Here is a 22,318-nt window from a genome sequence, read left to right as displayed (position 1 = left end):
AAATATGCCTTAAGGGTAGTACGTGTTGTTACTGTAAATATGATTTTATGGAAAATCACAAAAATTTTCATATACATTGTATTTGTATTGGTGTGTATTATTGTCGAATGCATACAAGAAAGTAATTCAGTAAATAAATAATATCTTTCTAAAGATAACGAATTTGATTAATTTCTTTAAATTTCGAGTCGTCGATCAGGATTAGCTTCAATTTTTTTTACTAGGACGTGTTTGAAGGTTTTCTAACCATTGTATAATATTTTTGATATACGCGTTTCAATTCCAATTCGATTGCTGGGTTCTCTATTTCTACTTTTTGTTCTCTCATTCGATTTGACGATATTGTTAAGTAATAGCTATTATGACATTCATTTAGTTGATGTTGTATGATTTAAATTTTAAAACAACTAACTGCCTGTGATGTAATCGGATCATTTTAAATTCGTCTAATTTTGATGAAAAAAAAATTTTAACATGTTTTATATACAGGAATTAATATACACTAATATAAATTTTTATTACGAAAAAGCAAACGAAATGGAAATTAAAAATAAGAAAGATTGAGATGAAAAAAAGGGTTCAGTTTCAACTATAACCTTAAATAGAATTTGAAATTGTTTCGTGATATTAATCCCTATAAGGTAATGATCAATGTAACATAAAAGTAGGATAAATCACGAGAATGAGTAGCTAGATATTACAATTTACCTCAGATTATTAGATTGAATTCTTTTGGCAAATTAATAGATTAATGAAAATTAGTAGCTCAGGTGAGTAATTTGCCCTCTAGTTTTAAGACTAATTAGTCAATATTTTTAAAAAATTTTAGTTTTAGTCTAAATTGATTTGATTGTTCCTTGAATTAGCCGAAATTAACTGTTTTCATTAATTTTTCCTAATTTAATTTAGTTAATCAAACAAAGAGTGTAAATGATTCAAAAGACTTTTATTTTGGGAAATAATAAAACGCTTTTTTACATTTAAATTTAAAATTGATTTGTGTGTTTGTGTAAATGTAGTAACTCCTAAATTGTTTATTGTTAAACTCGTTCAAATTGGTCAAAAAAGGGTAGTCTATTACCTTGGTCAAATATATACAAGTGCAAAATAATATCTTCAATCAAGAAATTAATCAAGCTTATACTGTTTTTTTAATTCTTTTTGCACATCACTAAGACTTACCATAAAAATATGACTAAATTCATTAATTTAAATTTGCTATCAACTAATTTAACACTTTTGTTACCAAACTACTTTCCTTTCATATGATTGAATCATTTTTAAAAATACGCAAAAAGCGCAAACTGTTATGAGCTTGAACTTATTGTGGAGTCTAATAAACAAATTCATATGTCAAAATAAATTATTTAATCAGACCAGCAAATGTATTTCATAATCTTCAGAATTAAGTCCTAATGGTATTTCAACATTCGCGTAATGTACAAAAGAAGACTGGAAGATCTTACCAGGTTGAGCGAAAAGCCCAGTATTTTGAAGATCTTTGTATGAAAAAGGGAATAACCTTACCGTAAGTAAATTAAAGGAAAGCTGGGAAAAGGAATAAACCTATTTTTATTGCACATATATTATGTTGTTTTGTGTTCTGAAACAACTTGATAAACCCTTTTTTTTTTTAACCCATGTTTTCTCTATTGTTTAAAAGTTAAAATGCTACTACCTTGGAAAATTAGTTATTGTTTTAAAATAACATCATATAACAAGAGTGTTTCATTTTCTTATTTCCACACTTATGGTATTGTTTCTGAATCTTTGTTTTAAATGTCTTGCTCTCATCAACGTTTTAACTTTATTTCGATTATTTTAAATATCAATACTAGCACCCCCCTTATTTTAAAAAATCAAAATAAACAAGCGACTTTTAATTCTGTGTCATATTTGATGCAAGGGAATTAATATTATATTAAATTTTCATTAATTCCTAAACTTGCATAAAATCAATTTAAAAATAGAAAAAAATAATTAACATATATTTTTCATCAATTCTAGTTCTACATTATGAAGAGAAAATAATAAACATTAATTTATTAATCAATTAATTATTAAGTCCACTCCATTTACGGCCAAAATATACATCAAGTTTAATATTTGCACTATGGTAAATTGCCTTACCTATTTTTAACAGAACATGACATCAGTTATGAAAATAAGTTATATTACTTTTAGAAAAGTGCCCACTTTCTCTACTACATTTGAAATATCACATGTTCTAATGACTTAAAATTGCCACCAGATTACACACTATTGTTGATGGCTACTACGGATAAATTAAATTGATAAAAACTTAGAAACACACAAAATATTATTGAAATATTTCGAATTGTCAAATAGAAAACATATAATAACCCTTAAACTTTTAATTCCTGACTAAATAAGATTCAATTAGAAATATAGCTAATCATTTTAACAATTTACGAAAATTTTCTATGAATTCTTTTCTGTTCAACGTTTTTTTAATTTCCTTTCAATATTCGAAATGATCGACAATTCATAGATTTACCTCTTAATTTAGTTGTTTATTTTTTAGAAAAACAAAAAAGAACAAAATTATTTAGGCCTAATCCAGCAAGATCAGCACTTAATTCTATTTTCATTAGATAAGAAAAGACAGAAAAAAGTTGTGAATGTTTTCTATAGAAGAAGAAAAAAAAGAGACTAAATTTCCATTCCGCAAATACTAAAATAAATGTATAGTACATTACAATTTGCGCTAATTAGTCACGATGAATTTCATGATTGTTGCACTAGGGTCCGTACTACTTTTGTTTGCACTTAAGTTTTTGTTATTGCTTCAAATCCAATCAAATTATTCATCTTTCTTGTATCATAATTTAAACTTGCTTGTTCAATAATTGAATCTATTAATTGCTAATCAACTAGATTTGTAAATAAATTTTGCATCACAAAATAGTCCTAATAATGAAAATAGAAAATTTATTGTTCAAAAACCTAGATTTACGGAGGAAACCAATATATAAAAGTAAATTTATGAACGTGTAAAAAAGGTAAACAAAGATCTTCAATACTTTTTCTACTCAATCTGATAATCAAGTTGCCATTTTCTTTCAAAATTATATGTAATTATGGAAGCTGCAAAAATTCGCCAGTAAATTCTGAATTATTCTTAAATTTGGTTTTATCTGAAAATGTACTGTATATTGATTCTATACATATACGTTTGTCCTTTGACTTGAACAGCTCTTTTTAGTAAGAAATGATTAGGTAATTATCGAATGTAAATACGACTAATGAATTTATTCGTAATTTCATCCTCATGTTTATCCTTTTGATGTATACTCGGCCTTAAATTAGATTGCAATATATAATTATCTAAGCGTACTCTCGGTTACTTTATGCTTAGTGGTAATTAGATATTATAATATAATATATAAGTTTAAATATAAGTTGATTGGTTCAGTATCTATCTACATCTACAAAATATCAACAACGAAAATATAAATGTTCGTCGACATAAAAGTCGTGCGAATATACCGAAATATAAATGAAAGTTATTAAACATCACTTTATCCACTTATTGACTATTCTTGTCCGTTTTGCATTTTTTCTCGTAACTTATCATAACCATTTTCTTCACTGCTTTCATTTTCCTCGTCGTCTTCATCACTGGAGTCTTCTTCTTCTTCTTCTTCTTCTTCTTCTTCTTCTTCTTCTTCTTCCTCCTCTTCTTCTTCTTCTTCTTCCTCTTCATCCTCCTCGTTTTCTTCCTCTTCCTCTTCTTCTTCATCATCATCACTACCAAAAAATTCATCCAAACTTTGTAATTTATAAGATTTGGCATTAGCCGTAGTATCAGATGCAAAATTTTTTGACTTTATAGCATCAGGTAAATTCTTTAATTGTTTTGAACTAAAAGAATTTTCATTAATACTAATTGGACTTGGTGATTTACTATTAAAATTATTTGAAGAATTTGATAATTTATTATATTGAATAGGTGTTTCATTTCTAATTGAAGATGATGGTAAATTATTTTGATCTTTATTCCAATCTTTGGTTTTGAAATATTTAAGTGATGATTTATCATAATTTGAACTATCAACTAGATCTATTAATGGTATTGGTTTGGGGACTTGGAATATTAATGACGATAATTGAGATCTGTTAGCTCCAGAATCAAGTAAAACACTAAACATTCTTGCTCTATCTCTTGTATCATAAGATTCATCATATTTAGATAGATATAAAATATGTTGAAACATTTTATACTCCATTGTTCCTTGAAATTTTGAATTAACTAATTCATTTTCTTCTTCGGTATGTTCATTTTTAATTCTATTCAACTCAAAAACTGCACTTTTACATGCCAAAAGTAATAATTGATACCTAACTGATTCAGGTTGATGAGCAAAGTTTTTAATATGCAATCTTAATACGTCTGGACCTATTAAGTTATCAGCTAAAATAGTATATTCACCTATTGTCCATATTATTGATCCTCTAGCATCATCCTCCAAGTCAAGATCTTGTTTACTTAGTATAGATGCAAGTTTACTTATAACTTTTAATATATAAACTTTTTCTGATTCTCCATTTAAGTCATACTTTTGTTGGATAATATGACGAATAATAGTTAAAATTTCACTTGTTGTATCACCTTTAAGTGTTTCAAGTTTAGACAAACTCCAGTTTAATATCTTTTGACTCCATTCAGAAGATATAGCTGAACATTTAGCCATTGATTTAATGGATTCTTTCGAAATCAAACCATTTTCTGAATTTGAAGCATAATATTTTAATTCTTCCAAAATAAATTTAAAGTTATCTTCATTTGGTATCGTGGCCAAAATTTTCAATTTTAAGATCGATGATTGAAGGTAATCATTTGGAGTTAAATAAAATGATCTATACTTCTTTGAAAAAAATTGAGGATTGAATTTACTTAAAATTAAAATAAATTGTAATGATAATTCTGCAACATCTTGATCATTAGATGTATTTGCAATTCTTAATAACATAGTATCCAAATTATATTCTTGAAAATAACCAGGGGTCAATAAATATATAGCTTTCGCGACACTTATGATGACTATCTCAGATATTGATTGTACTAATGGCAATAAGGAAGTAATATATAAATCCAAATCAGAATCTAAATTCTGATCATTAACTGGTTTTGCAATAAAAATTCGACAATATTCATTCAAAATGTCCATAACAAAGACTTGAGTCCATTCATCAAATTTAGTTATCAAATTACAAAATCTTCTAAAGTTTCCATGTATATATTTCCATTTTTTATCACCTTTTAATTTATTCATTATTATATAAAATGATTTAATTGCAGCTGCCACTACATTAACATCACTATCGGCCAATAAATTCCCCAAAATTTCATAAATTTGTTTCCTTGATTTCCCAGCTATATCATATATTTTACCAATTGATAATGCTGCTGATGCTCTAACCAAAGGAGATGGATCAGTTGATGTTCTTTTCAAACTTAATGTCAAAATAGGAACAATTGATTCAATTTTAATTCCAGCCAACGATCTAATTGCGTTGGCTCTATTAGCTGGTATTTTATCATTTAATGATTTTTGTATTGAATTAATTGATAATAAAGCGGTATCAGCTTCTGCATCTGCATATTTAGTTAAATAAATCATAACTAATTGTCTTATCTTAGCACTATCATTAGTAATGTTTTTAACAACATCTGCAAAATATGGTAATCCATCTTCTTCTTTTGAGATAAGTGACAAGACACATCTCATACCATTCAATATATCTCTATTTAATCTTGAATTTAATAAACTTGAAATTTCATGTGGTCTTGATGTTGTTGAATCCATTAGTTTTGAAGACGCTGTCATTGCAGCTTCAATCGATAGATCCTTTGCGGATTCTATCATAGAAGTAATTTTGGACAACGAATCATTCATTAATTTTGGATTTGGGGTTGATATTGATTTTTGCTAATGAGTGTTTAAAGCGGACTTTTATTTATGTTCGTTGAAATATCACCAAATTATACGCAGGATCAAAAAATAGAGAATTTAAAACTAGCCAGTCTACAATTATGTGAGAAACTACATGTACATTAATCGCTAAAATCTATACTTTTCTTCGTTTATTCAATTTATTGGCAGCTGTCTTCATTCTTTTACCCAATGTAAGTTCTTTTCTACTTTGGATATATTCTTGTGGGAAAAATTCTCCAATAGTTGATTGGGTTCCTTCTGCTTTCTTCTTGTTCAAATCTCGTATTAAGGGTATCATTATTTCATCAACTCGTTCTTGTGTCCAACCAACATTAAACATTAAAAATGATCGAATTTGATCTAAATTTGGTACTCCCCATTTAAATTCACTTCTATCAGAATCAACTTGAGGTAATTCGTATGCCTCAAATACTACTTTATCAGGAAATCCATCAGGTAAATATAATTTACCATTTTTAACTTTTGCTAACAAGTTTTTTTCCAATGAATTTAACTCCTTTTTATCTTTATTTGATTTTGTATGTAAATCAAACCATTTTTTAAAATTTTTCAAGCTCCCAAACTCTGCTAGAATCTCCATAGCCAACACTGGTCCAATTCCCTTGATACCTTCTGTATAATCACTTCCCAACAACAATGCTAACTCTATCAAATTTACTTGTGATAAACCAATTTTTTGCTCAACATCATCTTTGAAATAACATTCCACAAATTGTTTTTGATTAAACATATTTTTATAAATTTTATCACCACCAAATAAGAAACAATCACTATCATCTGTAATTATACCATCTACTAATCCAATCTTCAATAGTTCAGCACATTGTGCCTCAGCTTCCATAGGTGCTGTAATAAAAGGAATTCCAAATCTTTTCAACAATTCTTGTACATCATGAATCATATTTTCAGTAACTTCATCTGAATCCCTTTTTGCTTTTGCTAATTTCTCCTGTAATAATTGTTCGTCTGTTATTCGAGTTTCAATTGATGAAATAGGTACGTTCTGTGATGAAACAATTTGAGTTCTCAAACTTTCATGATCAAATTCTTCATTTTGTAATTGTTTAATTAAGTTGTCTTCATCTTCTTCCTCAAAGTCGTAATCAATAACTGCCGGTCTCCTTTTATTTGCCAGTTTCTCTTGCTCCTCATCATCATGAACTACATTATTTTCGTGTGACAATGTTGGTCCAGCATCAAAATTAGGATTAACCTCTTGGACTTCATCATCATCAACTCTGTTGTCGTTATCTTTATCCAAATATTGTTTAGCTTCATACCAAGAAATCAAACCAGCATCTTCCTCTTCATTCTTTTTACCTTCTTTCGTTATTCCATCATCTGCAACAAACTTTTCATTGTGTGGATTTAAAGTTCTTTTAACCTCGTCTTGAAACCAGCTAGGTAGTGGGTTTTGTTGACCTGCTTTGGCTGGCTTTTTTGGAATTGTTGGTAACTTGTACATGTCTTTCTTAGCTTTCTTGGATTTTTCCTTACTCTTAGTTTTAGACTTTTCGGCAATAAAAATCGAATCATCAGAAGAGTCTAGATCCAGATCTTCTGGTTCATATTTTTTTGGTTCGTTCACAAATTCCTCTCGTTTTTCATCTTTGCCTTTAGTAATTTCGATTTTACCAGTTTGATATTCCTCGGGTTGAAACATGAACGAATTCTTTAATTCATTCTTCGAACTTACTTCTTTCTGAGGTGTCCTCGTAGTAACTTTTGATTTCTCGGGACTTTTCTTTGCATTCTTTGCTTCAGGCAAAGCAACTGCTTTTGGTATTTGGTTGGTCTGAGTAGGTTGAGCGAATAAAGATGATGACGTGAAATCAATTTGATCTTTGGGATTAGAATTTGCTGTTTTGGGGTTTGAAAACAATAAAGATGAGCTGAAATCAATTGACGAAACCTTATTTTCAAATTGCTTTTCCTCTTCCATCATTTTGTAATATTCCTCTTTGCTCTCATCTACAGCTTTCCTCAAATCATTTTCTTCGTCTTCTTGTATTGTTGGTTTAGTATCATATTGATCATAAATTGATTTAATAATTGCTGCTTGCACTTCTTTATCTGCTTCAGACTCTTGTTGTTCTTGTAGTGGTACATCTTCAAATTCGTCATCAGAATCCTCACTTGCATCATTCACTGTTATTGGTTGAGTATGTTGATCACGCTTTAAATTATCAACTTTCTCTTTCAACTCATCATCTGAAAAAACATGAATAGGGTTTTCTATACTAGTTTCACCACCTTGAAGAGCTAAGGTCCATCCATCATCGTTCTTAACTAACGCGTATTTTCTATCCTTGTCTCCAGCTATTCTTTTTTCCACATTTACATCTTCCCCCATTCCAGTAACGTTCATTAGTTTCTGAGTGTAAAAATTTCTTTTTTGAACTTGTTGAATTTGGAATTTTGAAAAGTCCATTGAATTAGGAAATAATTCTTCCAATTGTTCTTTTCTATATCCCATTCTCAATCTTGATTTTAATCTCAAGTGATTTAATATCATATATTGTGTAGCAATGGGTAATCTTGAGAATTCTTTTGATTTTGGATCTACATCATTAATGTTTATACCATCAACATGATCAAAATCATCTAAAGAATCAATAATTTCATCATCTGGCATTATTCTTTGATCATGCCTAGAAACTTTGAATTCATGCAAGTCCGGTAGATGGTATTCGTCTTTTTTCCTAAATTTTACTGATTTCTTCGGCTTTGAAGATTCTTCTTTTTCAACATGAACCTTTTGATTTCCAGGTAAGTCTTCAAAATATATCACATCATCGTCGTAGTCATCATTATCTGGGGTTTTGGATTTTGATTTCTTTTGTACTCTAGGAGCTATCGAACCCTCAGCTTCTCTTTGTAGTTGAATCGCCAATAGTTTTTGAGCTGTTTCCCTAGTTGATTCAGATTTCTCTTGCCTTCGACTTTTCCTTTCATTTATAGTTTGTCTTTTTAAAGCTGGAACTCCTCCATCAAATACAAATATTGGTAAGATCCCATAATATAATAATTTACAAATTCTTCTGAAAAATCCAACAATATGTGAAGCATGTAACGCGTTACCTTCTTTATCCCTAACAGCTTTCAAAAATTGATAGATCCAAATTGAGGCATCAACTGCAAGTTTCTTTCGAGACAACGCTTCTAATCTAACAGGTCTTGCGGATGGTCCTACTATATCCCATAATGACTGAACCCCCATTCAAAAATGTTTATAATGAAATTCATTCGTGACTAATGCAGTAATAGTTGATTCTTGTATCGTGAATAATTCTCTTGCTATATTTTTATAACACAAAAGCAACGGTTTTAGCTACGACTTAGTAAACTGAAACTATTTTAAATCGCTGATTGAACCCATAGACTGAGTTATAACATCTGATTTTAAATTAAAACCCCAACTACGCTCATACAAATTACATTCGAAATTTAACAATATCTATGACTGTTTATAATTTGAACAAAAATAAAATTCATTATGAATTTAAAGTATCTGGTTCAAATCTGGTTCAAAATTGACGATGGTGAAGACTCAGGTTTCCACTATGGAACCTTCCAAAAATCACATATTTTTACCAAACTGGTTTGTCTAAAAACTCAATTGCTATTAAATATTTAATCGCAAATTCTGAGCGTTACTTGTATGAGGTCTCTAATATCTAGAGCAATACTGAACTAGATATCTGAGCAAATATGTATTTTTTTCAAAATTTGTCAAACTCGAAAATGCACTATAAAATGATGCTTCACTCAAAACGAGAACTGCACTCGATTTTTTATTGAATTTGAGAACATCTTGTATTTTCAATTTGAAAAGCCTATTTCGTTGCAAGTTTACGGAATATGACCTCTTGCCGCTAACAAAGTACACTTAGAATCATCCAAGAATTAATTTGAATGATATTTTGTTGCATAATTAGGAAATTTGAATCTTTTGACTAGGGACATTATGGAACATTTTCACTGCTCATTGACCAGAGATATGAGGCAGACGAGAAATGAGGCAAAAAGAATTATAAGAATACATTGAAGATTCACCGTCATTTAAAACTAAATAAAAACTAACTTTTAGAATCGTTTGTAGATACATGAAGTTGGAGATTAATTCTTCAGACAACTAGGAAGCTGAAATTTTTGAGATGGGTTTAATATCGAGTTGGCAGAACTTCTTTCACATAGTTAACGTTCTTGACATAAAGCTAAAGTCACCTCTTGCTAATTTACGACACAAAACTTTTTGGTTCGGATCGGTTTAATTCATTTGTCTTACTTAATTCGGGAACGGAATTTTTTTAGCCTTAAAGTAGTCTATTTGGTCTTTAATTAAATTCCATATAAATACTATGAATCGCGGTTATGTACAAAATTTCAAGATCAATTTTCAACTTTCAACAAAAATTCTACTCAACATCCAACAATTTAGTCAAAATGTCAAGCCAATTCATGAAATTTCCTTCGAGGAGATCAACTGTATATTCTCATAAAGGTATGGTTGCATCAACTCAACCATTAGCAAATTCTGCTGGATTGAAAATATTAGATAAAGGTGGAAATTGTGTTGATGCTGCTATAGCCGTATCAGCTGCATTATGTGTTACTGAGCCTGCATCTACAGGTGTAGGTGGTGATGCTTTTGCTTTATTTCATACTGGTGGAAAGGTTTTTGGATTGAATGGTTGTGGTAGAGCGGCTAAAAATATTACCCCACAAGATGTTTGGAATGAACATAATGATGGAAAACCTATGTCAAGAATACCTTATACTTCTGTTTTTTCTGTGACTGTTCCTGGGGCAATCGATGGTTGGTATCAAGCTTATAAGAATTGGGGATCTGGAAAAGTATCTTTTGAAGAGATTTTGGAACCAGCCGTGTCATTAGCTAGAGATGGATTTCCTGTGTCAGAATTATCAAGTCGTTCATGGAGAGGTTCAATTAAAAAATTGAAAAGTCAAAATCCAAATGTTAAAAACAATCCTTTCATACTTGATGGTGAAAGAGGTCCAAATGAGGGTGAATTCGTTAAAAATATACCATTTGCAAATTGTTTGGAACTTATTGGTAAAGAAGGTGAAAAAGCATTTTACGAAGGTCCAATTGCAGAAGCTATTGTAGAAACTACTACAAAAAGAAATCATAAGTTATCTTTGAAAGATTTTAAGGAACATACATCAACAATCGTTGAACCTATCAAATTAAATTTCCAAAATCATTATGTGTGGGAAATTCCACCAAATGGTCATGGATTGGTGGCTCTACTAGCATTAGGATTGATTCAAGAATTACATAATGAAGGGGTCATTGATTTGTATAAACTTAAACATAATTCTGCTGAGTATTTACATATTTTGATTGAAGCTTGTAAATTAGGATTTCATGATTCTGATGAATATGTAACTGATCCAACTTTTAAAGAAATTCCAGTTGAAGATTTATTACATCATCAATATTTAAAAACTAGAGCTAAATTATTTTCACCAAATAAAATAATAGATGGAGAAACTATGACTCATGGAGTTCCTGATCCCAAATACAAATCAGATACTGTTTATTTTTCAGTTACAGATGGAAATGGTGATGCATGTTCGTTCATTAATTCAGTTTATGAAGGTTTTGGTTCAGGTATTTTAGTTGAAAAATATGGTTTTTGCTTGCAAAATAGAGGATCGAATTTTAATTTAAGTCCAGGTTTATCAAATTGTTTAGAAGGAGGTAAGAGACCGTATCATACAATAATTCCAGGTATGATCACTAATAAAGAGGATAATTCATTATATGCAGCTTTTGGAAATATGGGAGGATTTGCTCAACCGGTATGTCATGTACAACATGTTTTGAATATGATAATATTTGGTATGACTCCTCAGCAGCTGTTGGATTCACCTAGATTTGTCTTAAATTCAAACAATGAAGATGCTAAAGATAGAGGCAGAGGGGCAGATGGACCAGTCAGAACTCCAATTACTATTGTGCAAATAGAGGAAGATGTTGGGGAGTCGACCATTGAGGAATTAAAAGCCTTGGGTCATACTTTGCAAGTAATGAGTGATTATGGACGTCAAATGGTAGGTAGAGGTCAAATTATAAAAAATGAAAGTAAGGATGGTCAACTTATATTTGCTGCAGGCAGTGACATGCGTGGTGATGGAGCAGCTGTGCCATTTGTATAGATTAAATGAGACTATCGATTTTACATTGGAAATTTATCGAAAAATCTCAATATCAATATTTGTAAACTTTATGTAGAAATATATGATCCTAATAATTCGGAATCGTAAAATACGAAACTAACACAAATTTTGATCTCACGAGTTCTGAGTGAAACTTAATCCTGAAGAAAGAATGATTACAATTAATTTGCTGGCTTACAGCCGAGTTACTGATTTAGTCTTTGTAATTTATGCTTTATCAAATTTAGTTGATGAAAATATTAATATTAGTTTGATGTTAGCCGCATGACCAAGGCTTATATAAAGGTTACAAAACCATTTTTAAGTGCGATCGGATTTAAATTAATAAAAGTTCAGAATTGAAGAAAAGAATATATAAAGATCTGATAATCTCCACATATTAGTACCATATGAGGTGCTCATTCACTCAATTCATATCGCAACAATAAGTGATTAAATTTTTAGACATGTCAAAAAAACATATACTACCTGCTTACACTGATGGACCTACAACTTTTGAAAAAGATACCAAAAATAAACCTCCACCATTTGAAGAGCCTATTGATAAAATACCAATATATTTCAAAGATGTTTCACCGAGAGGTTGGACCATTGTTATAAATAATAGATTCTGGACTGATGGATTTAGATTATTTGTTAGTAAAGATGCAAGTGAAAAATTTGATGCTTTTAAAAAACAAAGTACAAGTCCACATATTATAGACTTACAAAGACAAGGTATTGGAATTCCTTTGCTTAAAGCTATTGTTCCTTTAAACCCTGCAACTACAAAATTTTTGACATTTAGAAGATATTATCCTAATCTTGATGGTCCGTTTGATGTCGATAAAAATTATTATGATTTTTGTGTTGTTAGAAAGCATTACCATATAGGTTACAATTCATATGTTTTCAATTTCGTGCCAGATCGAAATGATGCTAGTAAAAATTTTTCAGTTACCTTATTCTCACATTCAACATATCCAATTCATGATTATTTATACAATGGTCAAAAACATAGATGGGTGGATGAATCATACATTCATTATTTTGCAAAGTTATTTCAGGTCAAGTTTGGATTTAAACATACAATCTTACTACCTAATCAGCCATCATTATGTGACAATTTTGATGGTAAAAGTGACAAGTTGACCAAATCTAAAGATAATCCATTTTTATCATCTTATTTTAAACTGAAGTTCAACTTTAAAACAAGAGTTCCAAAACCTGAATATTATGGGCCAATTTGTTCAGCAATAGTAGGGGAAGCAGAACAATATTTTAAATTGGGATATGCGGAAATCAAGATTGATGATATGCGTAATTTTGATCCAAGTGTTGATTACAATAGTATTTTATCAGTTGATGAAGATGTTTTGGTCATGATATGTATAGCTACAGTTCTTAAAAGACAAAAAGATATAATTGAGGATGCAAAGAAAAGGAACGGTGGCGGTTAGAAAAAAATGCAATCTTTAGATCAACTCATAATTTCAAGCTAAATCATTGATATTCAGCCAGGGACTAGGAAGATCAATGAATTGTGATAGTGAAAATACGTTATACTAGCTCAACCAATGACTCACCCAATCCCAATAACCGATTGTATAATAATGGAATATGTAATGTATTAGCTACGTATAGGTTGTGTAGGAAAAAGAGTTGAATTAGACGTCGCAATGTTAATTGCAACCGAACTGCTTGTAAATTTTCCACTCTATCAGCTGTATCATAGTTGCTTAAGCTAATTATCACCCCTTGGTAAAAGTTCCTACACAACGTAACCAGGACATTGATTGATAAGCTCAATTCGAAGAGGATGAGTAGTACAAATCTAGTTTTAACTCACGTAGTATAGAATAGTATAGAAAATCTGTAAAATTCACGGCTTGGGCTACTAAAAGAATCGACTTACTCGATTTCTTAAAACACCCAAATCATTCAACTGCAATTTTAAGCAACCCAAACGGAACGTGTTCGGGAGCTTGTTCTTCTAATACGTAAGGACTTATCTTTGATTCCACGAAACAACAAAGATAAAACAGGATGAAGTCATTCATTATTTCTTTGGCTTGCTGCTATTTTAGGAGTAAAAGATAAGATTCCTAAATCAAAAATCAAAAAGGGTTGATAAACATAGTTTTGCAAAACTTCATAAATCCGATTCCAAGAAATATATCTCCGAGATCTTGATATTTTAAAACCTTAATAGTTTTTGTGGCTTGGATACTTCGTCTGATTTTGTGATCTGTTTATTGTCTGGGAACAGTATCGATAGAGCGTTTTAATCTTTTAATTTGAGTACCTACCACATTGATGACAGGATATTTTGAATTGAAAGTGGTGAACCTTATTTGTATAAGATGTTACTAAAGCGTATCATAATGAAGTTCAATCCAGTTTCTTTTAATGATGCTGTATCAGCCTTGGGTTCTAATTTGATGGATAGAGTTTGCTAGTGACAGTCATAGCAATTGTTAAGCTAGGACCATCGTGGGCTCACATAAGTCATCATCATTTAAAGCATGAATGATCTACAAAAATTAATGTTTAAAAGTCAATTGATAAACGCTTATCTCAATCAATAAAATTCCAACGGAGCACTTGCATAGTAGTTGTTTTTCTTCATATTTACTACGATAATAAGATCTAAAGTTGCATATATCCACAAATCATCAGTAGTTACTATTTGAAATTCAATCAATCAAATTTTGGTAAAATCAATTACTTGTGATCTATCTTTATTTTAATCCATGTAAAGTAATCCACATCGAAATCTAATCAGATTTAATTTATACATTATTATGTATGCAAAAACTGTTAAAGTTTAAAATTGAAATCTGGGGTAAGAATTGATAACAATAAAAAGATTAAAAAGAATGATGACTATTATTTCTTATCAATGGGTTTCAACGGCTTTAAAATTTTTGAGACTATCAATTAGCCGTTTATAAACGGTTTTAGACTAAAACATGAAACATACAAAATTTTCGAACGGTCTTATTCATATTGAACTAGAGCTATAAATTTGCATAGATTTGGACTTAACTTTTAATCAATTTCTCAAATATGAGTCTCTTTTGAACTAAGCAAGATCGAAGTTTACAAATCTGCTATTAAATATGTCTAACATTGAGTCATTACCATTATATACAGAAAATCCAAGTGATGAACCAATTACTATTGATGAAGAAGTTTTACCACCATCTTATTATGACCCTCCAGTAGGTGATACACCTGTTTTTTTTCAAAATGCTTCTCCAAAAGGTTGGTCTATTATTTTTAACACCAGATATTATAGAAATGGAGATATTTTTGTTGGGAAAGATTCAATATTTAAGTATACCTATTTCCAAAGGCATGGAAGGAATTCTGAAATTGATAATTTACATAGATTAGGTATTGGTGTACCGTTATTCAAAGTTATCGTTGCTTTGTGTAGTCCCATTACAGCAAGATCAGTTACTTTCCGAATTCATTCTCACAATATTCAAAGTGGTACTTCAATTGATGACAACAATAATTATTATACTTTTTGTCAAGTTAAAAAGTCTTGTTATAACGGGTATAATGCTTTTACATTTCATTTCACACCAGATCCATATCAAAAAAGTTTAAATTCTAAAGTTGTTATGTTTCAAGATACAAATATTCCAATTTATGATTATATTTATAAAGGTGAACGACATAGATGGGTTGATGAAACAGTTACTCCATTTTTTCAACAAACTGAACAAATAAAATTTGGATTTAAACATACATCTTTATTGCCATCTCAAATATCGCTTTGTGATTATTGGTCTGGATATGGTGATAAATTAAACAATAAGCATACTATTTTCAGTTTGTTTTCATCAAAGTTTAAAACAAACACTGATGGTATGTTTGGAATCCAAAGAGGTGATTACTACGGAACAAAACCTAATGCTATATTCGGTTTAGCTAAAACTTCGTTTAATTTAGGTAAATTACGTCTAGCTGAATTACGAATTCATGATCAAACTGGACTTCATGATGAATATATTGAAGAAACAGATTCTTTTGAAACTTATAATAGTAATTTTTCATTAAATCAAGATTCATTGGTTATGATTTGCATTGCCACTTTTTTGAGAATGGAAAAAGATATTAGATATGATATTTCAAGGAAAAAAGTTGTTAAGCTGTGGCCGGAACATACTTTGAAAAATAAATCAAATGTGAAGTAATATCAATATTGTTAAGTTGAAATAATAGGTAATGCTGGTTTTTATCCTATAATCTTTTATTCTAGTGTGTATTTTTTTGGTTGCTTTTGTAGCTTCTATCAATATATTACATTTTTTTTTATATCACTGTAATCTCTGGTTTGAATCTACAAATATTAGAGTGGGGTGCTATAAAAAAGAACACCTACCAAAAAAAGCACACCTTAAATTTTACGCACAGATGTACTTTTGTGTAACAATTTTATACTGCGTTACGGATGTATAGACTTTTTATTCTTTGGTAACTTCATTCTGAAAAAGTTTGAACTTAAACTAGAGGTAAAGACACAACCACTAATTCAATTGACCTCAGATAACCGATATTAGATTGTTTTTAGAGCAAAAAAAACTCATTGAAATTTTGAGCAATGTAGCTTCAAAATTGGGTACTTAATAATCGGGTACTTAAAGACGAAAGTTAACAAACATAAAATAAACTGCGCTAAATTAGCTGCAAAAAATTTGAAACATCGATGTTTCAACTATTTCAAAATTTCCAAATTTTATTTTGAGTAGTCTGGCAGTTTTAGTACTTAATTTCAGACATAATATCAAATTTTGAGTTTGATCGTAGCTGTTTTGGGTGGGTTGGAGAGATAAATAATTTTCTCTCAAAAAAGTGATTTTTTTTTGAATCCGATTTTGAGCACATCAGAATTGGTCTTTCACCACCAAACTTTATAAAATGATAAAGAAAAAGTATCCCTAACTGCCAGGTTTAAGATTGAAGCTTCAAAATAATTCACGTTTGGTCAGGTGTGCTCAAGTACTGAAAATGTCCCAACTTTTTTTAGGGATTTTAGATTTGACCATAAGTGACTCAATTTTAAGGTTTTACCCATAACCAAAAGTTTACAGCTTATTCAGAGAGTGTTTAAATGGATGGGACCGTCTACGGTGGTTCGTATAGCATCACAACATAGTTATAGGCTGTTCTAGTTTGTATGGTACAGCTCAAACTCTCATACAAAATGCGATTAAATTACACAAAAACCGAGGTGTGCTTTTTTTGGTAGGTGTTCTTTTTTATAGCACCCCACTCTAGGCTAAACTTGAAAAAAAAATTGATCAATGCTCAGCCGCGTACTGATTCTATTTTAAATCCCATTGATGACACAAAAGTGAGTTTAAAATCTCGTATCTCGAGATTTATAAAGAGCGTTCCTCCACAAATTCTCAAATGAGAAAGATTTGGCACATTTTTCACCAAGTGCCTTACATTATAATGCATGAAGATGAACCATTGCCATCATATCCAGGAAATGCCAGTACAACCAAAGTAAACGAAGCCAATAGATCAATACCCCACAATAAGACAAGTAAAGAAGAAACAAAAGAACCACCATCATATTATTATCCACCAATTGGTGAAATACCATATTATTTTCAAGAAATAAATTTGAAACATTGGAATGTAGTTATAAACACAAGATATTTTTCAAATGGAACAATATTTGTTGGAAATAAATCAATAAATAAATATGAATTATTTAAAACTAAACCTAATGATTTAAAAGTTATGAAGCTACAAAATAAAGGAATTGGTGTACCATTATTTCAAATTAAACCTTCACTGAATCTTATGTCTTCTAAATATTTAACTTTTTATAAACATTTATCATATCCTCTTTCGACTAATTTCAAATTTGATGTAAAAAATAAGTATTTTAATTATTGTACGGTTGAGAAATCAGATCATTTAGGTTATACTTCATACGTCTTTAATTTCACTCCAGATTCATCTTCATCATCATCATCATCCACAACAAACTCAAATTTTCAAGTCATTTTATTTTCTCATTCAATTTTACCAATTAATGATTTTATATATAAAGGTAAACGACTAAGATGGATAGATGAAAGTAATAAACCATTTTTTAAAAGATTAAATCAAGTTAATTGGGGGTATAAACTAACAACACTTAATTCTAATCAACCATCTTTATGTGATAATTGGGATGGTGAAAGTGATAAACTAAATCATATAGAGAATCCTTAGTTAAAATCAATTCTAAAATCCAAAATTCATCCACAATCAGATGTTGTTCAATCAGAATATTATGGTGATTCAACTATTGCAATCTTAGGTGAAGCTCAATCAGAATTTGAATTGGGTAAATTAAGATTAGCTGAATTAAAATTTAATGATATTTATAATAATGATAAAAATGATAATTCTATTGATTATAATAGTTTGTATTCATTAAATGAAGAAACTTTAGTTTTTATATGTATTGCTACAGTGCTCAAGAATGAAAAAGATAAATTTGAAGAAAGGAGAAAAGTTGCACGTAGTAATAATAAATTTGCTTCTTCTTTAGGTTTAACATTAATGCCTGGTATTCCACAGTAGAATTCTACAAATAGTGAACTTAAAACGATGACTGTATTTATTTTTTTAAAAAAATTCTAAATTCTAATTTTCTAATGTAAATGATAATAATAATCGATCTAAATTACCATAATTGAACTAAACCATTCCAATCTTGATTTTTTCTTCTATTCCAATAACTTTTTTCACCAGTTATAAATTCCCATTTACCTTCATCAACTGGTCCATTACCTACGAATTTAAAAAATTGAGGAATATGTTCTTGACCAGATTCTTCTAATTGTTTTCTTCTAACTCTTTGATCTTGTTCTAATTTATTTTTTAATTCTTCTGCTGTATTTACATCTCCTTTTTCATATGCTTGTAAATCAGGTCTATATCTTGAATCAGTTGGTGGTATAAATCCTTTTTCCAATTCAGTTATTTTATTTAATGTTCCTGCAAATGTAGTAAAACCATATTTTTTTTGATAATTTGGTAATAATTCACCAACTTGCCATATAGATTTTTCAGTTGAATTTGTTTTTAATTTAAAATTTTCTGTCCATGTACCATTTACTGTATAAGTTAATTCTTTTTTATTATTATCAAATGCTTTTACTATTACTTCTTCAGATCTACCACTCCACATACCACCTTTTGCAAATTCAGCTACAGCTTTATAACCATTTGATGATTTTATAGTAATATTTCCAGTTGGTTCAGCATAAGTTTCACCAGCTATAATATTTTTTATCATTGTTGTTGGTTGAGTCCAAGTAAATTCTTCATTTGTTAATTTATCTTTTAAAACAATAAATCCTTTTGTTGTAACTTCAGATTGTTTACCCCAAAATTTTTGAGAAGGAGATAATGCAAAATCCATTGACCAATTATCAGTATCAACATGATAAGCAAATACAGGAGGTCTATGACTTACTTTTTCTGAAATCAATCTAAAACCAAAATCTTCACGTACTAATTCATAAGTTTCACCTAATAATGGAGTAAAAGGTTTACGTTTATTTCTTTCTTTTGCACGTTGTGATGAAAGATAACTTAATGCAAAAACAGCAATTCTTAAAACTTTTTCACCAGATTCATCTTGGAAATCTGATCCTAACGCATTTGTAACAATTTCTGGATATTCTAACATTTCTGCAAATTTTTGTAATACAGTAGTTGGTTCATTATAAGTAACTGGCATAGCAATTGTTGATAAATCTTTACCAACATTTTTACGAACAAAACTTAATAATGAAGGTGGTGTATGAGTACATACAGGAACTTCTGAATTTCTTGAAACAGGATCATGAGGTAATGGGTATAAATTATCTTCATCACCAGCAACTGTAGGTTGAGGAAGATCTTGTTGTTCTTGATCAGCTGAACCAGCAACTCCAGCTCCTGTGGCTGCGCCTGCTCCTCCTGCTGCTGCTGCACCGCCTGCAACTGCAGCTCCTCCTCCATAATAATCGTCTTCTTCCTCTTCTTCATCTGATGAAACATCTCCAACTTGATCTTCTGTTTCATCTGGAGTAAATTGTTCATCTTCTAAAATATAAACACCATCATCATCGAAATTCTCTTCAGCATCATGATATTCATTTGAATAAACCGATTGATTGTCACCTTTAACTCCACCAATTGCTTGTGATGATTGATGATCATTATTTGTTTTACTTCTATTTAATAAATTCAAAATATCTTGATGAACTTCATTTACTAATGGAGAATTTGTTTCTAATTTTAATTTTTCTAATTTATTTGCAACAATAGATAATTCAGTTGATGAAGCAATTGAACCAGAAGAATGACCTGAAGAAGGTAAAGCTTTATTTTCATCTTTTTTCACCGCATTAAAAGCATTAATCCAAGCATTAAAATCAGCTTGATTTATAGTTTTTAAATACCAAACTTCCATACCAGAATCAATAATAATTTCTCTATTTGAAGGATTTGCAGAAATAATAGATTCTTTTATTGGCATTTGACCTCTTAATTTAATATCATCAACTTTAAAATATGATAACGTACCTCTTTTAAAATTTAAAACAAAATAACGTTTTGTAAAACCTTGTAATTTTTTTCTTCTCTTTTTTAACATAATACTTTGTAAAACTTCTCCTGTTGGAACTTCTTGATCACTTTCAAATACATGTTGATCATGTTGTTGAATATTTGCATCAGGAGCTTCTTTAACAACAATTTTTGCATCAAATTCTACAGATTTTGCAATAGTTTTAGAAAATGAATTATCAAATACAAATGCAAACATTCCACCATTTGTAGCTTCATATTTTCCATGAACTAATTCATTTGCAACTAATTTATTATAATTTTTAACTAAGATTAAATCTGATTCACCAATTGATGATAATGTTGAACTTCTTGATTTTGATTTGAAAACATCATTTGGTTTATTAAATTGATTAACAGAAGCAGCAGAATTAGTTCTACTTCTAAAATTTGGAGGAGTTGAAGAAGATAATTCATCACCATTTGGAGTTAAAGTATTTGAATTTGAAGAACCAGAACCAGAACCACCATTTGCAATTGAAGATGGAGAAGATTGATCATCTTTTTTTTGATAAAATGCAAAATTTATAGATTTTTTTAAAGGTTTTACTTGCCAATCAATTATTGAATTTTCTGGTACATTAATCCATTTTATTAAAAAATCTTTTGAATGAATTTCTAAAGTTTCCATTGTATTTAATGATGGCATTTTGAAAAGGTGGATTTTATGATTTATGAAGATGTATGACCTTTTTTATATGATGAGTTTGATTAAAGCAAAGTAGGATGAAAATTGATTTGAAACGTTCGTTGTGAATAATTAATCTTTTTGCGGTCGCTAAATCAGGGGTAAGTGAGATTGGAAAATTGAGGATGAAATTGAATTAGGATGAGGCTATGTGAGATTGATGGATCTAGTCAGTTGTGAGATGGTGTTATGAATGAACTATGTAGTTTGAAAATGAAGTTGATATATAAGGAAATAGAATTGAGTTGTAAATTGAAGTTTAATTTATCCAAATATATATTATTGTTTCAATAATAATTTTTATAAATGAAAAATTCAAATTTAAATTAAAGTTGAATTAAATTTTGAATTAAATTAGTTGTTCTTAATATACGTATGTAAAAAGTATATTGACTTATTTATGTGATCTAAGTGTGATGAACTTACTGATAAATGAAATTGAATGGATAAAATAGATATTGTAATTGAATTGATTTATAATATTAATATTAATTAACTCCTAATAAATAATAACTTAATAAGGTAATAAAATTATTAAAGTATGATAGACTAAAATGTATCACGTTGATAATTTAGTGTTGGATTTAAAAGAAGAGACCAAATAATTTAGTAAAAAGATAAAGTAGATTGGTTAATCTCAAGATTGTATAGTTTTAATAATGACAACTGAACAGCAGAAATAGACTACAAATTACATTGGTTAAACTGTTTTTCATCCATTTGTTCTTATAACCGTTTGATTCTGATTTTTTAAACCCCACAGAGAAAAATAAATTGGTTTTATTACCGAGCAAAAAAATTTAAACTATTACGTTCGTACTTAAGA

General features: G+C 29.5%; 7 protein-coding genes across 7 annotated transcripts; 4 read left to right on the top strand and 3 right to left on the bottom strand. All coding sequences in view use genetic code 12, as the record gives it.

The window, feature by feature from the left end:
• Positions 1–3,557: 3,557 nt before the first annotated feature.
• KGF55_000985 (uncharacterized protein) lies at positions 3,558–5,921 on the bottom strand (the record flags this gene model as incomplete). Its single annotated transcript, XM_051761306.1, has 1 exon — positions 3,558–5,921. One exon carries the CDS (start codon positions 5,919–5,921, stop codon positions 3,558–3,560), a length of 2,364 nt encoding a protein of 787 aa, XP_051616027.1.
• A 172-nt stretch (positions 5,922–6,093) lies between these two features.
• Positions 6,094–9,201, bottom strand: RAD2 (ssDNA endodeoxyribonuclease; the record flags this gene model as incomplete). Its single annotated transcript, XM_051761305.1, has 1 exon — positions 6,094–9,201. One exon carries the CDS (start codon positions 9,199–9,201, stop codon positions 6,094–6,096), a length of 3,108 nt encoding a protein of 1,035 aa, XP_051616026.1.
• Positions 9,202–10,427: 1,226 nt separating this feature from the next.
• On the top strand, positions 10,428–12,167 carry ECM38 (Ecm38p; the record flags this gene model as incomplete). The annotated part of the gene is made up of 1 exon (XM_051761304.1): positions 10,428–12,167. One exon carries the CDS (start codon positions 10,428–10,430, stop codon positions 12,165–12,167), a length of 1,740 nt encoding a protein of 579 aa, XP_051616025.1.
• Positions 12,168–12,634: 467 nt separating this feature from the next.
• On the top strand, positions 12,635–13,627 carry KGF55_000982 (uncharacterized protein; the record flags this gene model as incomplete). The annotated part of the gene is made up of 1 exon (XM_051761303.1): positions 12,635–13,627. One exon carries the CDS (start codon positions 12,635–12,637, stop codon positions 13,625–13,627), a length of 993 nt encoding a protein of 330 aa, XP_051616024.1.
• Positions 13,628–15,289: 1,662 nt separating this feature from the next.
• On the top strand, positions 15,290–16,375 carry KGF55_000981 (uncharacterized protein; the record flags this gene model as incomplete). The annotated part of the gene is made up of 1 exon (XM_051761302.1): positions 15,290–16,375. One exon carries the CDS (start codon positions 15,290–15,292, stop codon positions 16,373–16,375), a length of 1,086 nt encoding a protein of 361 aa, XP_051616023.1.
• Positions 16,376–17,639: 1,264 nt separating this feature from the next.
• Positions 17,640–18,767, top strand: KGF55_000980 (uncharacterized protein; the record flags this gene model as incomplete). Its single annotated transcript, XM_051761301.1, has 2 exons — positions 17,640–18,375; positions 18,454–18,767. 2 exons carry the CDS (start codon positions 17,640–17,642, stop codon positions 18,765–18,767), a joined length of 1,050 nt encoding a protein of 349 aa, XP_051616022.1.
• Positions 18,768–18,870: 103 nt separating this feature from the next.
• OSH3 (oxysterol-binding protein related protein) lies at positions 18,871–21,453 on the bottom strand (the record flags this gene model as incomplete). The annotated part of the gene is made up of 1 exon (XM_051761300.1): positions 18,871–21,453. One exon carries the CDS (start codon positions 21,451–21,453, stop codon positions 18,871–18,873), a length of 2,583 nt encoding a protein of 860 aa, XP_051616021.1.
• Positions 21,454–22,318: the final 865 nt, after the last annotated feature.

The sequence above is a fragment of the Candida pseudojiufengensis genome (genome assembly GCF_024610245.1).
Source record: "Candida pseudojiufengensis strain CBS 10847 chromosome Unknown scaffold2, whole genome shotgun sequence".
NCBI classification, from domain to species: Eukaryota; Fungi; Ascomycota; class Pichiomycetes; order Serinales; family Debaryomycetaceae; genus Lodderomyces; species Lodderomyces pseudojiufengensis.
Note: the sequence above shows the minus strand (reverse complement) of the source record. Positions and strands in the feature narration are given on the sequence as shown.